This window comes from Abramis brama (genome assembly GCF_963993115.1).
Source record: "Abramis brama genome assembly, chromosome: 4".
Lineage (NCBI taxonomy): Eukaryota > Metazoa > Chordata > Actinopteri > Cypriniformes > Leuciscidae > Abramis > Abramis brama.
The window spans coordinates 27,408,255-27,435,836 of record NC_139966.1 but is presented as its reverse complement, the minus strand read 5'-3'; the positions used below and the strand labels follow the sequence as shown (position 1 = coordinate 27,435,836).

At 38.6% G+C, this 27,582-nt stretch overlaps 1 protein-coding gene across 1 annotated transcript; it reads left to right on the top strand.

The window, feature by feature from the left end:
- The first annotated feature begins 5,851 nt into the window (after nt 1-5,851).
- LOC311080542 (uncharacterized protein) lies at nt 5,852-18,488 on the top strand. The gene is made up of 3 exons (XM_084110532.1): nt 5,852-5,918; nt 6,986-7,118; nt 15,055-18,488. The coding sequence occupies exons 2-3, from the start codon at nt 7,034-7,036 to the stop codon at nt 16,662-16,664; spliced, it is 1,695 nt and encodes a 564-aa protein (XP_083966658.1). The 5' UTR covers nt 5,852-5,918; nt 6,986-7,033; the 3' UTR covers nt 16,665-18,488.
- Nucleotides 18,489-27,582: the final 9,094 nt, after the last annotated feature.

Sequence of the window (27,582 nt, the reverse complement as noted above, 5' to 3'; positions counted from 1 at the left end):
TGAGCCAGAAGAAGGTGAACCACAAGAAAAGAGGATGTGTACACCAAGTGAAGGGCATTCGTTCCCTGGACATGTTTGATGAAATTCTGGAGGAAAAGGAGCAGGATGAACAGGCAACAGGTTCAACGAGGGTGCAGGTAGGCTAATGCCTCGTTTCCATTGAGCGGTACGGTACGGAACGGTACGCATTTATTTGCGTTTCCACTATCAAAAGTTGTGAATGGTACCAAAATGCCGAACCGTACCGTACCACTTTTTAGGTACCCTTCCATTGGGGTACCTAGCACAGTGGAACGGTACTAAAAGGTGGAGCTAGACTCACTGCAGGACGTTGATTGGTTGACAGAGAATCGTCACTTGCGCGTGCTACAAGGGGAATGACAACATAAGAAGCGCCATTTTTTAATATACAGTTTAATATAATACTACTGTTACTGTATCACGAAATGTAATTTTAAGAGTTTTTCAGGCGAGAATGTAGTTGTTTAAAGCTCAAATCTGTGGTTTATTTATAAAGATGATTTTTTTTCCCCCGGTTGTGAGATCCATGCGGTCAGCGGGCGCTCGGCGCTCATGTTTCCCGGCTGGATGAGCCTTTCCTCGGCTAGTCTTCTGACGTTCGTCGCTGAGACGCTGACTCCGACGGTAGTGGTTAAACATGAGATATAATTCGTCTTGTGTAGACCTAACGGGCGATCTTTGCTCTCGTGAATATATAATGAGTTCCCTGTCAATCGTTTTGGCTGAGGGCTAAGTTTAGTTTCATATTAACGTTATAGGCTATTTGTATTTAACTTTACTTGTAATGTTAGACTAGAGCGCTGCATTTGGATATTTGACTGAATTGTTTGCTTTATTTCTTATTGTATAGCTTCTTGTACATTTACTTAAACTTTTATATAGGCTATTATTGATAAAACTGAAATTTTACAAAAAGAAATATGGTTTCTTGTCATTTTTTATTACAAGATTATCACTGATGCTTATTGCAACATTTGTACAAACGCATATATTGCCTGGAATATGTTTAATTTTATTTATTTTTTTAAACGAAAAGAGGTAACGTTAGGGTTGTGTTTTAAATTTCGTTTTGTTATAAATAGAATAACGTATAACGTGCAGTGAATAATCAATATGCGTTGTGCATGAACCACATTCGTGTCCCTATAATGTTTAATTTATTTAAATGAAAACGAAAAGAGGCAGAGTGGTGTTTTATAACATTTCGTTTTATTGTTGCTTAAAATGTACATACAGAGTAACAGAGATAACCGGAGTAGCAGAGCGAGCTGAGTGACTCTTTTGAGAACGCGCTGTACCATTTGCATGTAGGAGTCGCACATGGCAAGTAGCCTACAAACTTTGCGTACTTGATATTGAGAAAAGCCTAATGTCGGCGCTTGTCTTCTTGTGACAAGCATGACGAGGAGCAAGAACAAGATCTGCTGCATGTCTTCCATTGTAGTTTACTATGTTCTTCTTCGCGCGAAAATGACGTCGATCGAAACACCACGCCTATCAAGTAAGGGTACTGTTGGCAGTGGAAACGCTAGCCAGATCATGGTTAACAGACCCGAACCGTACCGTACTGTCCCGTACCGTACCGTACTGCTCAGTGGAAACGAGGCATAAGTTACTATACTATTTGAATCAGATAATCTTGTAATAGTCTTTCATTCAAATGAAGTATTTCACATTTCTTTGTATGATCAGATCATTTATTGACAGTCAAATCTCATGAAAAACTGCGGTCCATAGTTATTATTGAACTTTTTTGCTGGTGCATGCCACGGTTAAAATGGGTGCATCTCAATAGTCTGTCTTTTCTAAAATTTAGTGATAGGGTTGTAATGGGTCTACTGGGCTGACCAATGATGGGGTAGTAGGTGCTCCCTCCAGTGGATAGATGGCGAAACAATCTTATCAATTAGCTACTACATTGAAATGACTAGGCATACATATTCTGGGACTCCAGAGTTTTGGCCTCACAAGAAAAAAAAATAATTGAATGAACAGTTATTTTATTTCCTTTGGTGTCATGAATACAAATGTTGAATAATAATTTCCTGATGATTTGCCAGAGATGTATATTTATACACTTGTCTATATTTCTCAAGAAAAAAAAAAAAAGAAATCTTTTAGGTGCATGGTTACCTGAGTGAGCCCACCATCCCCAGAAATGTGAGCCTGCTGCAGTACTGGCAAAGCAACATGACCCGCTTCCCTGCCCTTGCCCCAGTGGCACGCAAGTACCAGCTCCCTGTACAAGCGTGGAAAGTGAACGTCTCTTCTCCGCCGCTCCAAATGTTGTCAGTGAAAAGAGGAATAGGATCGGTACAGAGAGAGCAGAAATGCTCCTGTTTGTTAAGCACAACATTCGTCTGCTTCCAAAGCCCGGGAAGGCCAAGGGTTAAGCCTAACCCTGAAGTACTTGGCAGCTACAGTACTTAGTTACTGTACTTACAGTTCAGAAGACTGCAAAAGCCAGTGTTTATTCATTCCAGCTCCATTTTCACATTTTACCGTTTTCAATACTTTTGGCTTTGGCCATTTAAGGCCTACTACTGTACTTTAAAGTTTTGAACTGTTGTACAATGTTCACAGAATACAGTGACTTTGTCTCAAGTGAGTTAGATGTTTAGTGAGAATACTCAGGGTTGGCTTATTCATAGTGTGAATTAAGGACACACTTGTATCCTTTATAAAAACTTATTTTTAATATTTAGTTGTTCTTCTGCCCAATATCAGTCATTTCTGAAAATAAATTACAAAAGTAAAAAAAAAAAAAGTGTTTTGGAAAATAGCTCTTTATTTGATTATCATAAAAATGTATTTTCTATACAGAGATATCAACATTGGTAAATATCGGTATCGGCCATAACAGCAATATTAATATCGGTTATCGGTATCGGCCACATTTTCACATCGGTGCATCACTAACCAGACCTAACTCACGGTACCCTGATCAGGGCCACTCTTCTGAAGAAGAAATCATTAAAGGAAGAAAGAACTCTGTACCAGTTCCACCATCCCCACCGTCCCCGCTGTCGACACCATTTCAACAAATTTCACCAGCCCCGCCAGTTCCCCCTGCACCACCTGCCCCACCAGGACCAGTTCTGTCAAGAAGGCAGACAATTACATGGAAGCACTGATGTCAGGTTTTTACATATCATGAAAAGTGGATATATTTGTTACTTTTTTCAAGATTTCATATTTTCTCTGTCTCAATGTTTCCTTGCCTGTCTGTCTCTCTCTCTCCAGCAACAGAACGTCACAATAATTACTCAGTTAGAACACCTGAAAGGAGAGGTTGCTGTCATAAAGCAATTGCTATTAAAGCTGACCAAACAGAGCTCTCTGGATGCAGACCTGCCAGAGGGTGTGTGTCCATTTGCCTCTGAATAACATGATGGACCTTCAAAATCTAGAAATCAAACTGAAGGATGAGGCGTGCTACAGTGCAATGGTACACTTGGTTTTATTAAATATTTGGTATTTAACACCTCTTTAAAAGTTTCTTTTGATAAAAGAGCCTGCTAAATGAATAAATGCATTTAAATAACTAAAGTTGTGTACTTTTTCACTACAGTTTCATTATAGCTGTCTTTTGAATACACTAATGTGTTAATGCTTTAATTTAGGCAAAGTATCTGGCAACAGTTGGGGGTACAAGCCCAACCTCCAACACCAGACGTATCCTGGTCTGCATGTTGACCACTCCACAAATGACCACTCCACTTGCCCAGCAACTGTGCTGGAAGGGCTCTGGCCAGAAGATGGCCTTTGGGCAGATGTTGGTCTGCAAAGCAGTTATAGGTACAGTATATAATGTTTATATGGGATAAGCATATCCCATATAAAAGGATTTTTTGATAATTACAAAAATAAATGGGAAGGAAAAATCAGTAGTCAGGTGTATATGTACAGTATATGAACAATGTTTGATCTATGTCCATGTTTCCTGTACCCATAATCCTCGTTTGTTTGTCAGCAAAGGTCCACTGGATGGCACATTTAGCATAATCCTGGAGACTTTTCAGCTCAAGGGCCTTTGTTACAACTACAAATTGTACTGTATTTTGTTTAAACATAAATATTAAAATATTGACAAATTAAATTTACTCATTCACTGTGTACTCTCAATGCTCATCCATTAGTCTAATTTTCTATCCCAATAAACCACAGCTCTCTCATTGTCCTATTCAGTCATTCTCTCAGTTGAGCATTTATAAATAGCACCTGGAACAATCATTAAATGCAAAGTAATCTCAGGTTCCCCCAATCAAAGTGCAAGTTTAGTTCAAGATTGAGAAACTTTCTGAGGTTGAAATGGTGTAACAATACTTGAACAACCCTTATTTTGTTTTTAACATTTGTATTTCAATTGATCCTTTCTCGCTTAGATGCTTGTGGCAAAAAGCAGCCAAGCCACTGCATGTGAAGTGGAAGCCTCCATAAAAACGTGGCTCCTTAATGCAAGGGACAGAGATGGGGGAAGGCAAGGAAGGACCAGAACTGCAGTGAGGGAAATACCTACTGGTGCCCCTGAAGGGATTGGGTTTTAATTTACTTTCACATGTATTTTAAGTGTTCTGTAGTTCTGTTTTTGTGTGTTTATTGCTGTTTAAAAATAAATCCCAATATAAAAAAACATGACCCTTGCTATCTTTTAACAAGTGCAATTGTTCTGCATATATATAGTAATATGGGTGTACCCACACTTAGTGTGCACAAACTTCGCACCTACACCCACAGTTTGCCCACATCAGCCCACAATGAGGGCCCACTCTAATTTGTGGGACCCCACCTGGACCCCATAGTGTGGGGCCACACGTGCCCCGCATTTCCCACCGGTATATGGGCCAACAGTGGGCTGCCCGCAATGGCCCCATAAGGGCCCCAGAGGAGCATGTTTGCTGGGTATCTGTGTCATCCTCAGTCTCAGTCTTGGAGAGGAACTATGTACATTGTGATCTTTACACCTTCACTGACTGATCGCAAACACTGTTATACCGTCAGCCTCTGGTGGGACAAACATTAGTTTTCTCTGTCCTGATCCACCTTTGAAGTCAACAAATCTGATGAATGATAATAATCAAATACATCACATTCGGAATTGTCACATAATCACATTATATCCTTAATATTTACACATATCTGTATCTGAATTTAAATTATATACATCTATATTTCGATATTGATTAGACTAAACTATATTACAAAGAGCCTTGTGCAAAAGCCATCCTCCAGTCAAGTTAGTATGTTTTGGGTAATGGTCCCATCAGATGCCTTGATATCTACACAAAAAGACAGATTTATGTGTAACCACAAATATATACACACACACACACACACACACACACACACACACACACACACACATATATATATATATACACATTTATATATATATATATATATACACACACACACACATACATATATATATATACACACACACACACACACATATATATATATATATATATATATATATATATATATATATATATATATATATATATATTCAAATGCACACATTGCATTTTTAAATACTGAAGAAAGTGAACAGAATGCTAACATAAATATACAGTACCAGTCAAAGGTTTGGAAACATTACTATTATGTTTTTGAAAGAAGTCTCTTCTGCTCATCAAGCCTGCATTTATTTGATCAAAAATACAGAAATACAGTAATATAGTGAAGAATTATAACAATTTAAAAATAATAGTTTTCTATTTAAATTATCTTTAAAATGATATTTATTTCTGTGATATTATACCTCTGTTTTCTGCATGCACTATGGACTTACATTTCTATGCACAATAAGGGACTTTCATTTTGATATGACTGACGACGTGACGTCACAAGGCTGCGCCGCGCTCCAGTGTCTGTTATGATACGGTTAAAGAAAGGTTTGTGTTTTTAAGCATTTCAATCGTTGTGTGTGTGTTTTTTAAAAATGAATTCAACATTGTTGAAAGTGACATTGCGATGCTGCATATAACATAAATGAACGTTATTTTGTGTGAGTAAATCGCATCCACACATGATTAACAGAAAAGATGCGTCTCATTTCGCACCCAATATCGTGAATCAGTTTATCATAAACAAGAATTTAACACAGTGATGAGAGAACCGGAGCCTTTCTAGACTCGAAATCGAATACTTACCGATATATTATGCAAAAAACAGTACGCAAAAAGAGTAGTATGTCCGAATGTCATTAATACTAACCCTATTCATACTGTAGAATGTACTTTTTAAAGGTCGCGAAGTGTAAACTGTAAAATGCATTGCTTCAGACGAGTCAGCGAGTCAATTGAACCAAATGCTTCGAAAATGATTCGGTGATTCTTTCGAGACAGAATCAGAGATTACCAGATATGTTTGCACATACAATGAATTTGTTTTGGTGACAGAAGCTTCCACAGTGCAAACAGAATAGTAGTGACAGGACACACATAATAAAACAACAAAAATAGAATTAGTACAAAACACAATATACAAAAAAATAAAATAGACAATAGATGGTATGTATGTACAAATGCAAGGAAATGTAAATAAGAAGTGTGGTGTGTTAAATAAATAAATGTATAAATAGTGTTGTGTATTGCACATGCTGATCAAAACAGTGTAAATGCAACCAGAACAAACAAACAAACATATGTAATGAGAACTTGTGAAACAACTGCCAGTGCGTTCATAAAAGTGCAGTCTATTAAATATTAATTACAAATGATTGAATTAATAAATATACACCATGAATGCATAACCATGAAGTGTCTGTTTTAATTTATGTTCTTTATTTGTAGTGTTAGCTTTAAGTGTTTTTAGTCTAATCAGGTGATTCACGTCTAACTCTCACTCTGACTGACTCTCTTACCAGTGAACTGAACTACTGAACTAGAGCTGATTGAGACGCACACAGAGATTTAGTGTGGATTTATTTTTGTTAATTATTCTCATCTTAAATGCACAGAAAAACTCCTGGTGAAGCGACTGAGATCCACATGACACTATTATAAAGATGGCGTTTATTAAAGAGGAGAGTGAAGACGTGAAGATTGAAGAAACATTCAGAGTGAAACAAGAAGAAACTGAGGAACAAACAGGTTGGTTTCATTCTCACGGCTGAACTCAGTCATTTGTATGATATCATATGAATATCATACAGAATATCATATGAATGTCCTAATTTAAGTGGTGCAGGTATGACATCACTGTTAGTTAAAATTATGGACCTCCTCCAATACTTAAAGGTGGGGTAAGTAGGATTTGAAATATGCTGTTTGGAAGTTAGTCGGGCCGACACAACAACAAACGTGTAGCCAATCAGCATTAGGGGGCGTGTTGACGGTGGAGGAGAGAGAACGAGCAAGAGGGAGATTTGAACTGAAGGAAGACTGCAGAAATCACTGGAAAATAAAGGGTTATTTATGGGCAAGAGCTTTAGGACCCGTGTTAATATTAGAAACGATGTCCAGCGCTGGAGAGACCTCAGTGGAAAGGCCTGAAAACAGACCCAGATGTTGCTTTGATTCACTCCACACTTAAGTAACACTGGGTTTATGTGTCTGGAGCTGCTGTGCTGTTGGCAAATAACAACTAACTCTTGTTTGTAGTTACTATTAAAGGAGAAGTTCACTTTCAAAAAAACTTTTGCTGATAATTTACTCACCCCCATGTCATCCAAGATGTCCATGTCTTTCTTTCTTCAGTCGCAAAGAAATTAAGGTTTTTGATGAAAACATTCCAGGATTTCCCCCCACGTAATGGATTCTATTGGGACCCAAACGGTAGAAGGTCCAAATGACAGTTTCAGTGCAGCTTCAAAGGGCTTTAAACGATACCAGATGGTGAATAAGGGTCTTATCTAGCGAAACGATCGGTCATTTCCAAAATAAATAAAAAAGTTTAAGTTTTATAAGCACAAATGTTCGCCTTGCTCTGTTCTGTGATGCGCGTTCGTGACGTCACGTAATACGCAATTACGTTGAAAAGGTCACGCTTGACGTGTTTACAAATGTGCGGAATGAGGACCATATACACATTTTCAAATGTATTTGTGTCAGTTTATCATTTAAAATGCCCATTTCGTGTGCGTATCCTGGGTGTTTTAATATTAAAAAGCCAAAAAGAACATTTTCTTCAGGACAGAAATTTTTCAAGCGTGACCTTTTCAACGTAATTGCGTATTACGTGACGTCACGAACGCGCATCACAGAACAGAGCAAGGCGAACATTTGTGCTTATAAAACTTAAACTTTTTTATTTATTTTGGAAATGACCGATCGTTTCGCTAGATAAGACCCTTATTCATCGTCTGGTATCGTTTAAAGCCCTTTGAAGCAGCACTGAAACTGTCATTTGGACCTTCTACCGTTTGGGTCCCAATAGAATCCATTACGTGGGGGGAAATCCTGGAATGTTTTCATCAAAAACCTTAATTTCTTTTCGACTGAAGAAAGAAAGACATGGACATCTTGGATGACATGGGGGTGAGTAAATTATCAGCAAAAGTTTTTTTGAAAGTGAACTTCTCCTTTAAGTAGTGTACATTAATTTTTTTGTGCTTCCTTGTCATTCGTGTCACATCTGCGCTTTATTTTTCGTGAAGCATTATTTTGTTGCTCTTCTACTATGATAAACAAACATCCTCTCTTGTATTGTGTGCGAAACGGAGGAAAGTTAGTCCTTGTTTTTGCTAGTGAATGCGGTGTTTAGCGTCATTGTTAGTGCACTCGACTCGCATGCAGGGGTATCGGGGTTCGAGACCGACTAAGTACAGGGCTGTTAGGATTGGAGGCTGAGTTGTGGAGGCGGAGCAATGAAGAGAGGGGTGTGTTTGGGTTGGTTTCAAATATCAACATTGTCTAACAGTGTTTTAGAAATACCACTTATTTACCACACTTATTTACTTACTTGCTTAACTTACCACAAAAACATTTTCCCAGAACGTTTGAGTTAGAATAGTTAATAAGAGCACAATTATAATCATAACAATGCTGTTAAAGCCAGACTGAGTTTACCTCTTCAGTGTGATGACCTTTAATCTCCTCGACAACGTCTGTAGTCCCAGACACGTAAGACATTCAAGACACTTAACGGCTTTAGAAAATCACGAAACCCCATTCAAAAAAACCATTGACTTCGGGACGATGGAACCGGATGTGCTAAAATGCTAAATCACTTACAGGTTTTGGCCTAAAACGTGATGTCATACTATTGGTCCTGCCTCAAGCTGACCTGACTAGGGCTGAACGATATTCTGTTTTAACATCGACATCGCGATGTGCAAATGAGCGATAGTCACATCGCCGGAACATGCGATGCGAAGGGTAACGTTAGTAGCACCCATAGTGTAAGAGAACGGTAGCACACAGTAAACACGAGTTTGTTGTATGGCTTTTTGCTGGGGTGACATACGCGTTCCGCGTGCCTGCACAGTTGCTCTGCCGCGCTCACGCTCACAGCCAACAGCCAACATTCACTGGCAATCCTATTGCTAAAAATGCGCGACGAAGAGGATCCGCCGCAACAAAATCAAAATCAGCTATTTGGGACTAGCCTATTTCGTCTACAAAAAGGAGGATGTTGACCAAAAAGAGGTAGGCTACTTTGCTGGAGTGTTATAAAGTCGTGGATGGTTGTCTTTTTTAAAAAATCGTTTCGTGTTTGCATTTATGAGGAAAAAACAATGTTACGTGACATTATGGACGCGTCACACGACCGTTATGAAAGCCGCACTAAAAGACGGCTTTAAAACTTTCACAGAGACCTCAAACAGAAAGCACAAAGCCTTTCTTTAAAACGAACTTCGTTTTGTATTAATTGTATCTTAATTTTAATCAGTATTTCATTATCCAATTTTCTGGATTTAATAAATAGGGCCTAGCCTAAAAATTAAATATAGCAGCCAGCGCCTGAACTGGAGATTAAGCTATCATCCATGAACCGAAACTCAGCATAAAAGGTAGTCTACTCACCTCACACACCTGAAAATAACAATAATAAAAAATAGAAATATAACTATTATCTACAGAAGAACCATTAAAAAAAAAATTAATCTGTATGAAAAGTGCATTTCTCCCGATCACTGCTGCGAAGATCGCGAGTCAGTAATTGTCAACTTCATCTTTACAGAAAACACTTGTTTATTAATAAACAATTAAAATGACTCACTGTAATATTTTACATATTATTAATCATTACTTATGCTGGTTCTAGGTGCCGTTTACATGAACGCGTCACTGAATCAGCACAGAAAACATAATTTTTCGGGTCCTAGAACCTGAAGAATGTTAGGTCCTGTGTAGAACGTTCACCGAATTCTGAGAGAAATATGTTTCTGGAATAAAATATTAAGTGGCCTTTTTGTTACTTGTAATGAAGCTTGCTTATTAGTGAAATTATTAATAACATGGAATGGTAATTATTGACTTTAGCCTGGATTGATGGCTCGCAATATCACGATATATATCGTTGGGAAAAAAATATCGCAATGTAATTTTTTTCCCAATATCGTGCAGCCCTAGACCTGACAGTATCTGGCCAACACATGCTCCAAATTGATATGACCCTAACTTGTTTGTGACAGTATTGGGCATCCTGAGTAATTTAGGAGACTATAATATGGTCTGGGGATGTGTATATATATATATATATATATATATATATATATATATATATATATATATATATATATATATATATATATATTTATATCTATATCTCGCATGGGTACGAGTGTGATATTGTAACAGTTCGACGGCACACGCAAGTAAATAAGACATAACAACGGAGTGTCTTTAAAAACCCTCTTTTGTGCAGAACTACTTCCTTCCGCCACGGATTCAAAACTCAAGTTGACAGTTTGACAGTTGAGCTCAAGCCTCCGTTACTAATTCTGCAACGTCACTTTAGAACTAGTAACGAAGGAACGTTGAGTTTTTTGGTATTATGAGAGAGATCGACTAAACGAGTGTATTACCTGCATCTGATGTAGCATTTATTCTTCAGGTCGATGTCCATAGTATTATATCCAAAAAAGAGCCAGCGGCAAATTCCCGAAGGACTGGCCGAGATGACGCTGTTCTCTGCGGGAACATGAGCGCTGAACGAGCACTGACAGCCTGGAGCACGAACCTGTGAAAGGGTCTCAACAGATCATAAAATAGGCACTAAGATTATATATTAGTCACATATTTGAGGACTAAATAACTACATTCTTGCCTTAAAAAACTCTTAGAACTAAATTTCGTGACACAACTACAGTAGTAGGATATTTTTAAAACATATGGTGGATTTGCTCGACCGCCATGACAGTAGCCGCAAGCGGAGTGATATAAACGGTGAACTGGTTAGAGTGCTGATACTGCGCGAGTATCGTACGCCTGGAAAAGGCTCTCAGCCAATCAGATTCGAGAACCAGAAAGAACCATTGTATAAATATATCAGTGGTGGGCGGTGCATTTCACACCTAGGGCTTCTGTGGTGTCCTACATGAATTAATCCACCTCTTAATACGCTTTTAATAGCGCACAGACTCTTTATAGTTGTTGTGATATTGCTGTTTTATTTTGCACCAGCAGTTATAGGGTTAATGCGGTGAGTTCGGAAAAGGTCGGGTAGAGAGAAACGAGTGAGGCTGGTGCGTTCCGATTAAAAAGTTCAGAAACGGAGCCTCCCTTGTCTGTCATTCTTCAGATATAACAAAAGTATAAATGTTTGAAAAAAAAAAAAGTTTAGATCATAAATTGACAAGAAAAATTAAGAAGAAAATCATATTCTGCACGTAAAAAACGTGGACAAAAATAATACTCACCAAAACTACTGATTATTTTTGCACAAAATCCATCCTTATTTCTTTCCTCAAGAAGACATCAATTACTCTGTTGTACAGGTTATCTGTGCATTTCAGTTCCAACAATGAGTCTTTCTATCGAGGTTAATGCTGAAAGTCGAGTCTGTCCCCTTGTATTTCTGGCATAAGTTTTAATTCGCTTTAGGGCTGAGAATGTCCGCTTGACAGAAGCCGTAGACACAGGGACAGTCACCGCAAAACATGACGATGTGTACAGCTGACCCATGCTCTCAAGATTGCAATCAAGGCTTTAGCCAATTTCAGCTCATCTGCAGTGATGAGGCTGTTTGAGACAAATACACAGTAAGATATGCAGGAAATCACCATGTGTTGATCTTTTTCTTTTCCTCTGTAGTTAACGAACCTGTGCGCTTATATGCTGAAATCATATTAGGCACCTTCCTGGGGCCTCATTTATAACCGTTGCGTACGCATACAATCACGTGGATGAATATGCATGTGCAAATGATATGCAGATGAGGATATGCATAGTAAAGCTAGGCGTTGTAAGCTCCATATATGGTTATTTCAGGGAGGAGATGCATATGCGCACAATCTTCTGCTGACTGGGAATTATAAAGGGAATTCAGCGCAGGTTCTGGCGTACACACAGTTTTGTAAGCCATTTTTGGCTTTCGGGCGCATGCACATTTCTAGTAAGGATCCTACATACAGTTTTATAAATGAGACCCCAGGTGAGGTGGGGCTGCAATGGCAGAGAGTCTTCAGCCTAATAAAAGATCAAAATAATGCAAAAATAAAAACTAAAGTTGTTTAGAATGCTTGATTTGGAATAATTGAATGAATGATTTAGTGAGTTTTACTGCAGTGCTTACCTGGATAAATTCAATCTGGTGAGAACATAGGAAATGAACCAATCTGAATATGGACCATTCTGTGTGTAATAAATATAATGTTAGACACAATGCTATTTAGTGTTGTCAAAGACACGCTACTTTGGTACCAAGTCGGTACAATTTTTTTTTTAAATGTCACGGTACCAGGTTTTCTCAAACCCGGTACTTGATGCGCGTGCATGCCCGAAGCTTGTGCAGTTCTCTTCTCTTCTCCTCTTCATAAAAGCGCTGAGACAAGGCGACCGGCGGTGCTGCTGATGTGGTGGCTGTAAATCCACTTGTTGATAAGAAAGGAGGAAAGAGCCACATATGGAAATATTTTGGATTAGGCTAATGTCACGTTGCCACAAGGGGTCGTTCGCATAGCGCGTTTTTTTTTTGCGCGTGCAGATTCGTTATTTCAAATGTAGGCTCTTTTTTTTTTTGCTCGTTTTTCCAGGCGCACCTATGTTTATGGTTGCATAGCAACGACAGATGCCACGGGAGAGCAAGCGCTTATGGAAAGGAGAAAGCGGTGCAAACTGCGCTCTCCATGATGACGATTAATTGATTTCTAGCCCTTGCATTAGATTTACTACTAGATATATTTATGGAGATGAGAAATAAAAAGCCGTAATTAATATCAGTCCGTCAGAAAAGCAGTTCTAGGCTTATTCTTAAGCAGTTAGCAGTTCTGGATAACTCTTAGCAGGTTTAAAAAGCCCTTTTAAAATTAAATATGAATGCAGTTTTGGATTAAATAAAAGTACAGTCAAGTCAAATAAAACACGTTTTATCTCCTGTATAGTTTGGTGACACTACAATAAGATACCATTCATTAACATTACTTAATGCGTTATCTAACATCAACACGTTGAGTGAACAATATATTTTTACAACATTAATTAATGTTTGTGAATGTTATTTAATACAAACACTTGATTGGTCATGTTTGTTCACTTCATTCATTGTGCATTAAATTGCGCATGTTAACTTTTGATTTTAAAAATGTATTTTTAAATGAACCCCAAGGAGAATAATTGCGACAGTATATAACTATTGTTTATTGTTAGGTCATTTTATCTATTGTTATCTAACAAATGGAATCTTACTGTAAAGTGTTTTTAATACTACAGTTTCCATCTTTGTAACCGTGATATACACTTTAATATATGTAAATTTAATCTAAATTAAGCTTTGGTACCGAAATTGGTACTGAGAACCGTGTATTTTCACTGGTATTGGTACCGAATACTGAAATGTTGGTACGTGACAACACTAATGCTATTTATAATACACCATTACTGGCACAATTTCTTTGACGTTGACGTGCTTGAGAAATTTTGTGTGTGAAATCTATCAGGGATTAAATGTGAAAGTGGAAATTTCTTTTTATCAGTTTTAAGTTTCAAAAATTTGAGTTTGTATTTACTGCGTTGTCCAATAGAAAGCTGCTTAATATTAGAGTACAGCTTAAATCAAAGAATCTTGCTAGCAGTCACCGGCGCAAATCGTCTGCTCCCTGGTATAAAGGTGGTTTTGACGCGAGGGGTAGTTGATTAACGCAATGAAGTGATTATTGTATAAATGTTTTATTTGCAACAATATGCAAGGAAAAACAAATTGGCAAGTCTCTGTCATTAACAGACTATGGACTGACTGTATTCTGCTGTGGGTACATTTTTAAGTTACACATAAATGTGAAAGGTTATTTCTTCTACACGTTTTTATTTAATACGGACACAAAATTGTGTAAATTAGTGTTGCACATAATTTGTGAAACTTTTCTATAAATTCCTTCTAAGAGTGTAGGTTGTAAAGAACTATTGAACTGAGTATCATTTGCATCAGTGAAAAAAAAAGAATGTCGCTCAGAGGAAGGATATACAAAGAAAAAATTCAAAAGGACATGTTACTGAGCCCTGTGGCACTCCATACTTGGGTTTGATGAGACGTCTCTTCATTTACACAGACAAAATGGTAGCAGTCAAATAGATAGGACTTAACCCATGCCAATGCTTGTCCACAAATACCAGTATACTTCATTCTCAAGCCATCTAAGAGAATGGTGAGGAATGGAATGTTGTTGAAAGATGTAACACTAGGAAAAAAAAAAATCAATGATCAAATGCCAAAAGCAGGTAATTTGTTGACCAATGTTTTTTCACACTTACTGTTATTCTGCAAAACTGGACAGTTGAGAGTACACTATTTGTCTAATATTATAGACATATAACACCTCTTTCTGTAGCTTAGTGCACATGGTATCTAGCATACATGTTGGTTTTGATGTTTGTTGATTCATACCATTAAACTGGGGTTAACTTGTATTTCTCTTTTTTACCCTAGACCTGATAACACTGAAAGATGAGAGTGGAGTACTAGATGAAATGGAAAAAAAAGATCAGTTTGAGAAACATCATGATTTCATAACTGGAAAAAAATTTAGTTGCTTACAAACTGAAAATACTTCCCCTCAACAAAGATCTAAAAAGACAGAAACTACAAGATATTTCACTTGCCAACATTGTGGAAAGAGTTTCACTCAACGTGGAAGTCTTACTGTCCACACAAGAATTCATACAGGAGAGAAGCCTTTCACCTGCAAACACTGTGGAAAGAGTTTCAATCAACGTCGCAATCTTTTAGTCCACATGAGAGTTCATAATGGAGAGAAGCCTTACACCTGCCAACAGTGTGGAAGGAGTTTCAATCAACTTGGAAACTTTAGAGTCCACATGAGAACTCACAATGGAGAGAAACCTTACACATGCCAACAGTGTGGAAATAGTTTCACTCAAAAAGGAAGCCTTAAAAAGCACATGAGCATTCACACCGGAGAAAAGTCTTACACCTGCCAAGAGTGTGGAAAAGGTTTCACTCAGAAAGGAAGCTTTAACAGGCACATGAGAGTTCACACCGGAGAGAAGCCTTTCACGTGCCCTCAGTGTGGAAAGAGTTTCAGTCAAAAAGGACACCTTAAAGACCATATAAGAATTCACATTGATCCAAGTTCTTTCACCTGTCAACAGTGTGGAAAAAGCTTTAACAGAAAACACAGCCTTGAAGTCCACATGAGAGTTCACACTGAAGAGGGCTCTTTCACCTGCCAACAGTGTGGAAAAAGTTTTAACAGACAAAAATACTTTAACTCCCACATGAAAATTCACACTGGAGAAAAGCCGTACCTATGCCAACAGTGTGGAATAAGCTTCAACCAAGTAGGAAACCTTAACAGGCACATGAAAATTCACACTGGAGAGAAGCCGTACACTTGCAAGCTGTGTGGACTAAGTTTCAATCATAAAGGAAGCCTTGAAAGTCACATAATAATTCATACTGGAGAGAAGCCTTACACATGCCCTCAATGTGGAAAACGTTTTGCACATAAACCGACTCTTAAAGTCCACATGAGAATTCACACTGGAGAGAAGCCTTACACCTGCAAGGTGTGTGGAAAGAGTTTCACTGATAAAGGAAACCTCAAAGTGCACATGAGAGTTCACACCATAGAGAAGCCTTACACCTGCAAACTGTGTGGAAAGAGTTTCACTCAAAAAGGAAACCTTAAAAAACATATGAGAACTCACACCACAGAGAAGCCGTCCACCTGCAAACTGTGTGGAAAAAGCTTCACAGGAGCACTAAACCTGAAACAACATTTGCAAACTCATTCTGAAAAGAAACTGCAGAGTTCTGAAAGTAGTAAAACGTTTAGAAAAAGGAGCAATTTCAAAAATCATCCGTCTATTCACTCTGGAAGAAGGCCATTTGAGTGTGATCAGTGTTATAAAAAATTTATTTTGCCTTTACACTTAAAGATACACCTGAAAAGTCATGCAGATGTGAAACCACATTCTTGCTCTTCATGTGGAAAGAGTTTCAAATGGCTCAGCAATTTAAAATGGCACCAGAAAATACTCATCTGTTTAAAGGTCCCATATTGTTCACCTTTCTGAAGTTTTATTTTAGGTTTTGATATCCTTAAGAATATATATTTGTGGTACAAGTACCAAAAACCATCTCAATATATTTTTACAGCTCCTTTCTCAGGAGCTCTGCCAAGAGCAGGTCGATTTTGGCCTCTCTTCTGATTGGCCTGTTGTTTTCTGAGTGACGCACGGCCAGGCCAACCACAAGTAACTAGGGTCATGTATGCTGTAGCCTGCTGTGGCTTGGTGATGCTCACAAGTAAGGTAAATAAAACACCTGTAATGATGGTGATAAATAATTTGTGTGCTCCCTTAATAATTCCTAAAAAGCTGATATCAGTTCATTGCAATCTCACAAAACTCCATTATTATCAATGAAGCTGACTGCACAATAAATCTTTCATAACGGCAACACTTCGTTTCTTATAATCAGAGGATTTGCCAGCATGCAGAATTCAGCACTGAACAAAAACTCAGTTTGGAGCGGTGAGTGGATTCTATCTTATATGCATCTCATTGGCCATTGTGTTCAAGAAATCAACACACATGTCTGTGATTGGCTACATTGCTCAATGCTGCAAACATGTTATAAATAGAGGCTCATTCTGGTCTGTAAATCGTTTTTATTTAGTTTGAGTTATTCTTGTTGTTTTTGTGCAACATATGAATAACATTTTAGATGTTTTATTTTTAGATATTTCTATTTTGTGGGAGTCTCGCGAATCCTTTTATCGTCCCGCAACCCGCACACACACGAGTACCTTACGCCCGCACTCGGCCATCAAATCTAGTCCCGCACCGTACTCTGTTGCGTTGGGTCCCGCGGGAGTGCAGGTCTTTACTGTCCATCGACTGAACAGCGCTGTGTTGTTGCTCAGTAACATTGTTGTCTGGGGGTTGGACAAAAGGAGGGAGGGATGGTGGGCAGTGCTTGGGGTGGGACTGAAGGCGGTGACTGAGTACTTCTGACATCACATTTTTACGGAAGTCACAACGGCTTGTGAAAAGGCACAGCTACTTTATGCAGGCTGTGTGCATTTGTCTGTGGATAAACTGTTTTGAAACTTATATGGCAGTTACATACTCCCTAGACCTCTGTCATCATGAAAAAAGTCAGGAAATTTAATTTTTTGACAATATGGGACCTTTAAAATCAAGGCTGCATTTACACTGCAGTTGAATGTGAGCCAAATCTGAACATTCCTATTAACATGTGAGAATTAAAACGTGAGAATTGCGAAAGCAACAGAAGCACGCAGTTCTGACAGAGTATTTGTATCACCACTGATAAATTAATTACGCAATGCAACTGGATCGAAATAGACATGATCTGCATTAAGTCAAAATGCACAAAAGCATCTGGGCAGCTCCGCAAGACATCACCGTTTTCACAGATTCTGCAGTGAAATTTTATAGTTTACACAGAGACGGTTGCAGTATCGGTTTCAAAAACTTGCAAGTTGAAACCCAACCCGTTTTTTTTTTTTTTCACGCCCCAAAACGCCATTGTTTTGTTAATGAACAGCAAAAATGCATAAAGGTTTCCATTTTTGAGTTGAAAACAATGTTGTGTAAATGCCCCTCAGTTTAGTCTTAAAGTTGATCTAGTCTACCAGTAAATCATGGTCATCTGCCATGTTCTCCAAAGGTTGCTGGCTCTCAATTATACTCGTCATTAAATCTTACTGTTCAGTATCTTTATTTGCAGGTCCTCTTAAACCTCTCTTCAGGCATCAGCAGCGTTCGGAGGTTTATTTTTATATTCTTCCACAACACCTGTATTGAATAACTATTGTAATGTTAACACACATATTTCACAAAACAGTAAGGTAATAAAGCTGATGATTCTTAACTGAAGTTGCATTGTTCTTGTGTGTTCATTTGCATTGAATTAATTACAAATACATTTCTAGGCATTCCTTTTCTTTGACTTTTGGTTCAGTTTTTATTTCTGTCACTGTCCGTCTGTGATTGTGATATTGTGAACACCTGTTCTGGATGGGCTGTGGGTATTTAAAGATGAACTGAACTGAAAGAATCAACATTGATAACGTGTTGTTTATGACAATTAAAAGTAAATTACACAATTTTTAATTAAAAATATCAATATAGCTTTTTTTTAAGCAACATAAAAATTGCGTTTGTTAGTATAAGAAAGCTGGCAATTCTGATGACGTCACTGGCATGGTAGGACCTGCGAAGGTATATAGGCAGCTGCAGCTGCAGGTCCTGTACACACGAAAATTAGTAATTTTAATGGCCGCATGGGTTACGCATTTGAGCCTGTGAGGGACAGGCCAGTAGTACGTGACTACAACCACATGGAGGACGATCAGTTTCAGGCTCCACCTACAGTACAGGATCGTTTTGGGGGAAGTGACTGGTGTGGGTGCGGGCGCTGCCGGAGCATGGACACTGCACCAGAATCGATCTGTTGCAGAGAGGTCAACCTGGAACATTTATTGAGTGGTAAAAAATGCATCACCATGCACCGTTCATTTCGGATGCTGTGCGGTGAGAGAGATGTGTTGGAGGTGGCTATGCTATCTCTAAGGGATGTCCGAGCTGAGACGCTGGAGCGCCCCATAAGTAGCAGGTATGTAATAGTGTATTTTATGAATTGGCGACTGGGCTAGGCTAGGCTAATTTGTTATATCCTTTTCTCAGACGGTTTAGGTTAACAGCGTACCGGCAGTTCACTCTTTGGGTGAGGGGGCATTTGGGAAGAAGGAATGGGATCCCAATCCCATCCTGTGCAGTGAACTACATCAGGGATCTTTTCCCCTCAACCGAATATCAAGGATTCGAGTATGCGCTGGACTTGTAGTCAATTTTAATAATAAAACATTTGAAGTCAGACGCGTACATGTAAAGTAATCATTTTATTGGATAATATCAAATAATTGAAAAGTAACTTTACTGAGCATATAGAAAAAAAAAAAAACATTTGAACTGATATTGCCTAAAGGAATATGGTTATGCAGTATGACTATTATAGAGGAACATAAATATTTTATGTAGGAATAAGAGTTAGTATAGATAATAAATTATACAATCTCCATTGACGATATCCTTTCGGAAACTGTAGGCTTTCTGCTCTTTTATTTGTGCCACCACGTACTGACCAGCAGCCTTTGAAAATTGTTGCCTAAATCTGTGTCCACCTGTCTTGGTTGTTGCCCTCTCTCTCTCTATGTTGATGTTGTTGTCCAGTGCAGCCAGGCGAAGACACGCTTCAAAGCTTTCATAGCTGAAGGCCTTTCTCTTTGTTGCATACTTATTATAAAGAGCATGAACACTCTCTAATTCACCTGTGTGGATGCCCTCTGTCACCCTGTCAAGATTTTGGAGGAGCTGCCTGTTCAGGATAACCTTTTGGAGGCTATAAAAGGCTGCAGAGTCAGGACGGAGCCACGGGCGCCTGCTCTCCTCATCTGGGGTGTAGGGAGGGTGGTCACATTTTGTTATTGTTTCCCCGGTCACCCACTCATGAACATTTGTTATGTGGTGTAGCAGAGATATCCACCTTTCCCTGAGTCTTACTCTATCTCCCCACAAGAGGAAACAGAATACCACAAGTGATTAGTTATCATCCGGATCCACTCACTCAGATCAGGATTTTTGCATCTTAAAAGTTTCTTTTTTTTTTACATTCTTGACAATGTGCCACAGATCATACTCATGTTTGATTTCCTGATGTTTCTCTCTTAGTACCTTCTGCACAGATGGGTGGCAGTCAGTGGCCAACACAGAGATGGAGACTCCGTGGTCCGCAAGCTTGGCCAGGCATCTCTCTCCATACCCTCTACCTTGAGCCAGTAGCTATTTTTCACGTCAGTCACCCGCACAGTTTCCTGAGCCACGATCATCTTTGATTCTGTGTCAAACAGAGAGTAGGTGCCGAAGGTTGCATTATAGCCAGGGCTGTCATACCGTGCATCCCCTGAGACAGTGATCAGTAGGGTTGGGAATCGTAAGAAATTTTCCGGTTCCGCCAAACGATTCCGGTTCCGGTTCCCATTCAATAAAAAATATTAAAACAACTAATAAAAAATAGTAGTACGGGAAAAATCCACAATCCTTTTTGTGTTTATTTCTTATACCTGTCAAATGAGTTTAACAGACTGGTAATGTCAACAAATTCAACATATTGTTAAGCAATTTTTGCAAAAAAAATAGTTTTTCTGAAGGAAAATAAAAATTTCTGCATTCTCTAATAATTTGGGACCTCTCCTATAGCTTATTGTATAATCTCCAGCAGTGGAGAATACCCTCTCAGAAGGGGTAGAATATGCTTGAACACCCATGTAAGATGTGTGTAGAACAGATTATTTTTAAAATCGTTTTGAATGATTGATTCATAAAGACTTTACTTGTTTCGTTACTGGATAAATCAGCGCTCTAGCAGTTAACCCTCTGGGGTCTGGGCTGTTTTTAGGGCCCTTGAGATGTTCTGACATGCCCTGACATTTGTGCTTTTTTCAGTTGCTTATAAACATATTAATGGCAAAGGTGTAAATTCACTCTATAAAGCACAAACAGGGCTAGCATAATATGTGAGCCACGTGTATGTACATGTTTTCATTTTTGAGAGAATAATGTTTATGCATGGTTATTGAAAAAACTAAAAACTAAAGTTTCTGAAATAAGGCCACAAAACACATAGTAAATATGTGTCAATAAGACTTTTGACTAATGGATGTCCTCGCCTAGAGTTTTTTCTTCAAAATTATGTGAAAATAGTCTTGCTTTATCGTTCACATAAAACCATACATTGATTTAAATTGATGTAAAACAGGTTTTGCTTGGAAAGCCAATATGCGAGGGGGGCGTGAACGAGGAGTGGTTTACACCTGAGAAATACAATGTCCCACCCACTCTGCAAAATTAGACATTCATTCAGGTGTGAAACTGACTGAGCCACAATGCAAGGACAAAAGATATATTTAGAAAAGACTTATATTGACCATTTAAGATTTTGCTTACATCTATCTTGTAAATATGTTTTGCTATTTTATTAAAATGGTTACAATTACAACAATAATTACAATTTCAACAATATTTCAAGTGTACTCTTTCTTTGTAAAAAAAAAAAAGATTATAGGCCTACATTTTATCTATGTATTCATTAGTTTGAATATAGTCAACATTGGAACAGCTAACATCTTAGTTGATGACTTTATTTTTGACTTTAGGAATTGCTAAACAAAAGCTTATTTGACGTGGCAGTATATTCTACAGTAAAAACTGTACCCAAATCTAGTCAACAAGATGTTGTCTTTCATATTTCGCCTGACTATAACGTTGTTTTCATGAAATATTAGGGCATATTGTTAATTTGCAGTTTAATACGTTGCTTATACAAATAGCCTACATTTTATTTCAACATATTTCAGTCGATTTTTACTCATCTCAGTATAGCAATACAGTTTGCTAAAACATCATCATTCATTCACACACGCGATTTAAATTTAATTTCTGGCAAAGATGAAGTTGACGATAGCCTATTGACTCGCGATCTTCGCAGTAGGCTAGTGAACGCACCGGAGAAATGCACATTTATTAGGCTACATAGTTTTTTGTTTTGGATGGTTTTGTTTAGAACCAACTTTCTGTAAATATATTTCACATTTTTTAGACATGTGAGGCGAGTAGGCTACGGTCTGGTTAATGATGATCTCCAGTTCAAGCACCTTATGTTGGGATTGCTAGCCTATATTTACTTTAAATCCAGGAAATTTGTTAATGAAAAAAATATTAAAATTAAGATACAATTGATACAAAACGAAATTCGTTTTAAAGAAAGGATTTGTACTTTCTGTTTTGAGGTCTCTGTGAAAGTTTGAAAGTCTTTTAGTGCTTTTTTTAGAGCGCTCGCGTCCATAATGGAGAACTGTCACGTAATATTGTTTTTTCCTCATAAATGCGAACACGAAAAATAAAAGACAAAAGACTTTTAAGTAAAACTTACTCCGAAATTGTGTCCTCGGCGGAATTCGCTCTTCAAAATGCTGCCGTTCGTCGTCTGAGGCATTGATCGGGGGGCGTATGCGATGCATACTAGATCACCTAACTATTTACATGTGAATCGCGCCGGGGGGCGGGGCGGCCTCAGCTCATTTAGAGATAATGAGGCAGAAGGAAAAACGGTACCTCTCCTTGCTTTCAAACGGATTACATGAGTTGAAAACATTTGTTTTTTATATAAATTACTTCATTTAAAAGAAGAGATTTCAAGCTTCATAGAGACATAACTCACATGCCTGTGTGAGAAGTATTCGCTGAGTTATGATTCATTTTCGGACGCGTTTCAGAATGGACTACACTGGCAGAGAGAAGGCAGAACTCGCCTCATGTTTATTTTTCTTTATTTGGCAAAAAGCACAACAGTTTGTTTTTATTGTGAGTATACACAAAAATAATACACATTTAACAGGATCGATTGATGTATAACACAAGCATATAAAATAAAAATTAATATTAGAATTTTGATTACTTTTTGCACTGATAAGGAAAAAGCGATCAGATCACGCCGGCGTGATTGCCGACCTCTAAGGGTTAATAAACAGAACTGCATGCGTCTTGCGGAAGAAGCCGGATTGCATTGTTGCCGGAGCTACTTCTCTCTATTTATGTCTATGACGAGTCACGCAGGCACTGGGCTACTCCGCAGCGGCTGCGATCCGCCAGTCTTAAGTATAGTCCGAGTATAAACGCTTATTGCAGGCTTAACGTAGTAATTCAGGATAAGTTCATGATGCACTCGCTCATTGTATATATTTTGTAAATTCTGAACACAAAAAAGTTACGGACGTCTTTATGAATGTTTTGAAGCATCAGATGTAATCGATACACTCGTTATTTGAAGGCAGCGACTTTCAAAAGGTGATTTACTCTATTTTGGTTGCTACCGTAGACATCAGTGTTTATACTCGAATTATAAACTTTTATCTCAGTACTTCTGTGATTATTTGAATATTTGTAACAGAAATATCGATACTGTGATTGTAAAGCTGTTTCATATTGACAACTGCTCTCTCTGGGTCAGCGACAGCGCAAACAGATTTGAATGTTCAGGGGTGAGGTTTTTGTAATTTAGGAATAAGATCACGTGGGTGTTTGAATCGAGATATTTTAAAGATTAATCGTGCAGCTCTACTGTCTTTAATACACACCCTCTCTCTCTCTCTGCGTTGATATCTGACGCAAAACATATTTGAGTAAGTTAGCCCGAGGGCTTTTCAGTGCATTTATTACTATTTTAATATGAGGTGAGACGTCGCTATTAAAGGATAAGCTCCCAGCACTTCGCCCATACAGCGCACCAGAACCGTTTTCGGAACCAAAACTTTAGGAATTTCGCACGGTTCCGGTATTTTTTCAAAAACACTACCGGTTCTGGATAAGAATTCTCGGTTCCCAACCCTAGTGATCGGCTTCTCACAGCACTCATGACCCCCTCATTGTGGATAGCCCAGGCATAGTTGACCTCCAGTATGACGTAGGCTTTCTGGATCTTATACCACTGCCTCTCTGACATGGCCTCCAAACCAATTGTTTTGCATACCTCTAGGAAAGGACTGCACTCATTCCCTGTCAAAAACACAGCAGCCGGAACAGTGATGTTGCACTCCATGACTCCCCTGATTTGATTTTGTGAATGCCAAATGTAATTATGGCCATCCACACAGTGTGTTTTTACAGTCACCCCAAAACCACTGTTGGACAAAGCTGGTGGTCCTTCTAGGCATTTGCCACAACCCTCCCAGTGACACATAGAAAATAACATTAACTGCTTGTTAGAGACAATGCTTTTTCTGTCTTCAATACAGTTTGTGTCTTCCTCCTCTGCATCACTGCAACTGGCATTGTCATCACTTGAGAAAAAAAAGTCCTCATCGTGGTCCTCAAAGGACACCTCATTTGGGATTTGTAAGGAGCTCTGAGAAACCATTTATTCACTACACATTTATAAACTAATACACATTGTGCTGATGAACTACTAGTAATTGTTTTCTTGTGGTTTGTTATGTTTCCTAATGTATTATAACGCACCAATTAATTTTGTCTCAAAATATTGCATACAATACAAAATTGTGTCTAAAATATGCATTAGATTGTATTTGCAATGTATGTACATAGTCAATTATTAATGGAGCAATAGTGGTTCATGGTGTTATAAGAGGGAAATGTGGTGGGAGGTTGGAGGGCTGTAGCCTGTCATGCACTCTCATCCAAGCACATTATGCATTTTAGTAAATAGAGACTGCTTGTATATGTCGTGTGCATTTAGAGAAAATACCAAAACATGATTGAGGTACTGTGCGTTTTAGAAAATCGAGGTAGATAAATGGAAAATTTGATTGGACGAATTCATCCAATGGGATCGCTTGTTAAGTTAGCTGCACGCAAAATGTTAAAACCAAAATACTGCACGGCCGGATACTGCACAGATACCTCTTACTATGGACCTAGCAGCTAATTCTGCGAGTTGAACTCCTGCATCAACAATGTTTGTACATTGTTCAAGTTCGAGTCGAACTTGATTTGTACTCTAAACTAGTACAATGTTTTTGTTTGTACTCTCAAACAAACAAAAACTAATGTTTGTACTCTCAAACAAGTAGAGAGGGACATTGGATTCTGTTTACAGACCTGCTGCGGTTTAGTTAGCAACTAGTAAACGCATTATAGATCTGTGATATTGTCGGAGTCATGATTTATTTATACAGTTTATATGGTCGGAGTGGTGGCTAGCTTGTGGAGTTTGACAAAAGTGCTTCCAACGTGTTTAGCTGCTAGCCCTTTCCCTAGGTTGGATCGTTTGGTATCTAGCTTGGTTTTGTGGCTCAATTTCAATGAATGCCGAGTGTGTCAGTCTCAGTTTTGTTGAACGCTATAAAGCCTAACGTTACACGTTATATGTGCGCGCAAGTGAATATGTACATGTTTTGTGTATGTGATAACGTTACATCCAGCCCTTTGCTTAGTAGACTTGCTAGTATGATAACAGTTAACATACTTCTCTGTCCTCTGCCTGACGTGAGCGTTTCAGCGCCCTGTCTCTGCGGTAACTTAGATAGCATCGGTGGTGTTAGTACTTGCCGTTGGTCTATCGGTCTGCCCTGTACTATAGCCTGAAAAGTTGAACATTGACGGAATGGCCTCAGGTTTCAGTCTGTTGGTCTTAACCCTCACCAGTGAACCTGTTGTATTGAAAGTACAACTCTCTAAATAGTCTGTCGCTAAAAAATGCTCACTACAGACTCGAAATCCAGGGGCTGTCGGAGGGTTAGCCAGTTTTAAGGCAGCTAGCCATGACTTCAGGGGCGTAGCAAGCTTTTTAAAAGTGCGGGGATGGATGTGGTTTGTTTATTAATAATAAAAACGATGAATACAATGACAGAAGGGTACAAAAGGTATAGCATACAAGATATAAAAAGCTTCCCATTTAAATTAGTGATACTAGAAAAGTATAAAAACACACTCGGAACACACGGAAAATAAGAAAATAAGTGAAAATACACAACAGTAGACTTGCTAAAGAATCAGAAATACTTTAATAATCAGAGGGGGAAATTATTTTTGTTACAAACTCCAGATATACAAACAACATATATTAAGAACAATATATTATATATATATATATATATATATATATATATATATATATATATATATATATATATATATATATATATATATATATATATATGCAAACAACAACAACCAACAACAACCAACTGACCAATGAACATATGACCAAACTACCTCTCATTTAAAAGAACCAAAAGTGCTCTTTCTGCCCTCCTTACAGGAGACAAACTGTTCAGCAATCTTTTTTCTGTTTACCCTGTCCAGCTTGTCTTTATGTACATGCCACACAGCAACACTGTTGAGGCGGGTTTGGGTCATGGTGCTGCGTAGCCATGTTTTCAGCCTCCGGAGGCTGCTGAAACTCCTTTCTGACTCTGCTGATGACACAGGCACAACTAGGAGGAGTCGGGCAACTGTTTCGACTTGGTCAAAGAGACCACGGACCTCTGGGGTCATCCCTTGAAGAACAGCAACAATTTCAGTACTAGACTGGAAGCTGTACTTCATTCTGAACAACGCAAGCTGAACTTTGAGGATGTCTGGGTTGATTTCTGGGTACTGTTGGACAACATCATGTATCTTTCCATTTAAGAGAATTTGTTCCAGGTGCCTTAACATTTGCATTCCCTCTTGCTCAAATCTTTCTCTAAACTGCATGTCAGCAACATCCAGAACTTTGTAGAATTCAGTCCTGTAGTAGTCAGAAGGGGACACATGTACATGTGCAGGAGCACTACCTGTGAAGCGCTGAGGTGGGATACGGACACGAGGAGAGGCAATTGGAGTGAGATGGAGTGTCTCACACATCCTTGTTGCTTTCGTATAAAGAGCCTGAAAACTCTCTGTGTTTCTCTTTTTGCTGAAACTTTCCTTAACACAGGCAACAGCTGAAAGCATACCATCTAGGGTCTGTGTTCTTCTCTGGAGGGACATATTCAAAACCTCCAACTCCCCTGTGATCTCCAAAGCACACACAAGGACAACATTTCCCTGCTGAAATGTCTCATACAGCCCCTGTGCCTTACTAGCCGCATCAGACTCACTCATTGCCATCTCAGCCAAAGCCTTGTTTATGCACTCGTACTGGTTTAGCACACTTTGGATGGCACTAGTGCGGACCGTCCACCTTGTTGGACACAGAGGTCTTATAGTGTGACATGGACCCTCACCCTCCTCAGACCTTGCAATTCCCTTAAATATGTCCATCAGTTTCCCTGACTGCCCAAACAACACTCCCAACTCATTGACCCAATCCAGAGAATTCCGGATAAATATCGAGGCAGTACAGGACCTCTGTGTAATTAGGTTAACACAGTGGGCAGCACAATGAACATAGGGAGCCAGAGGT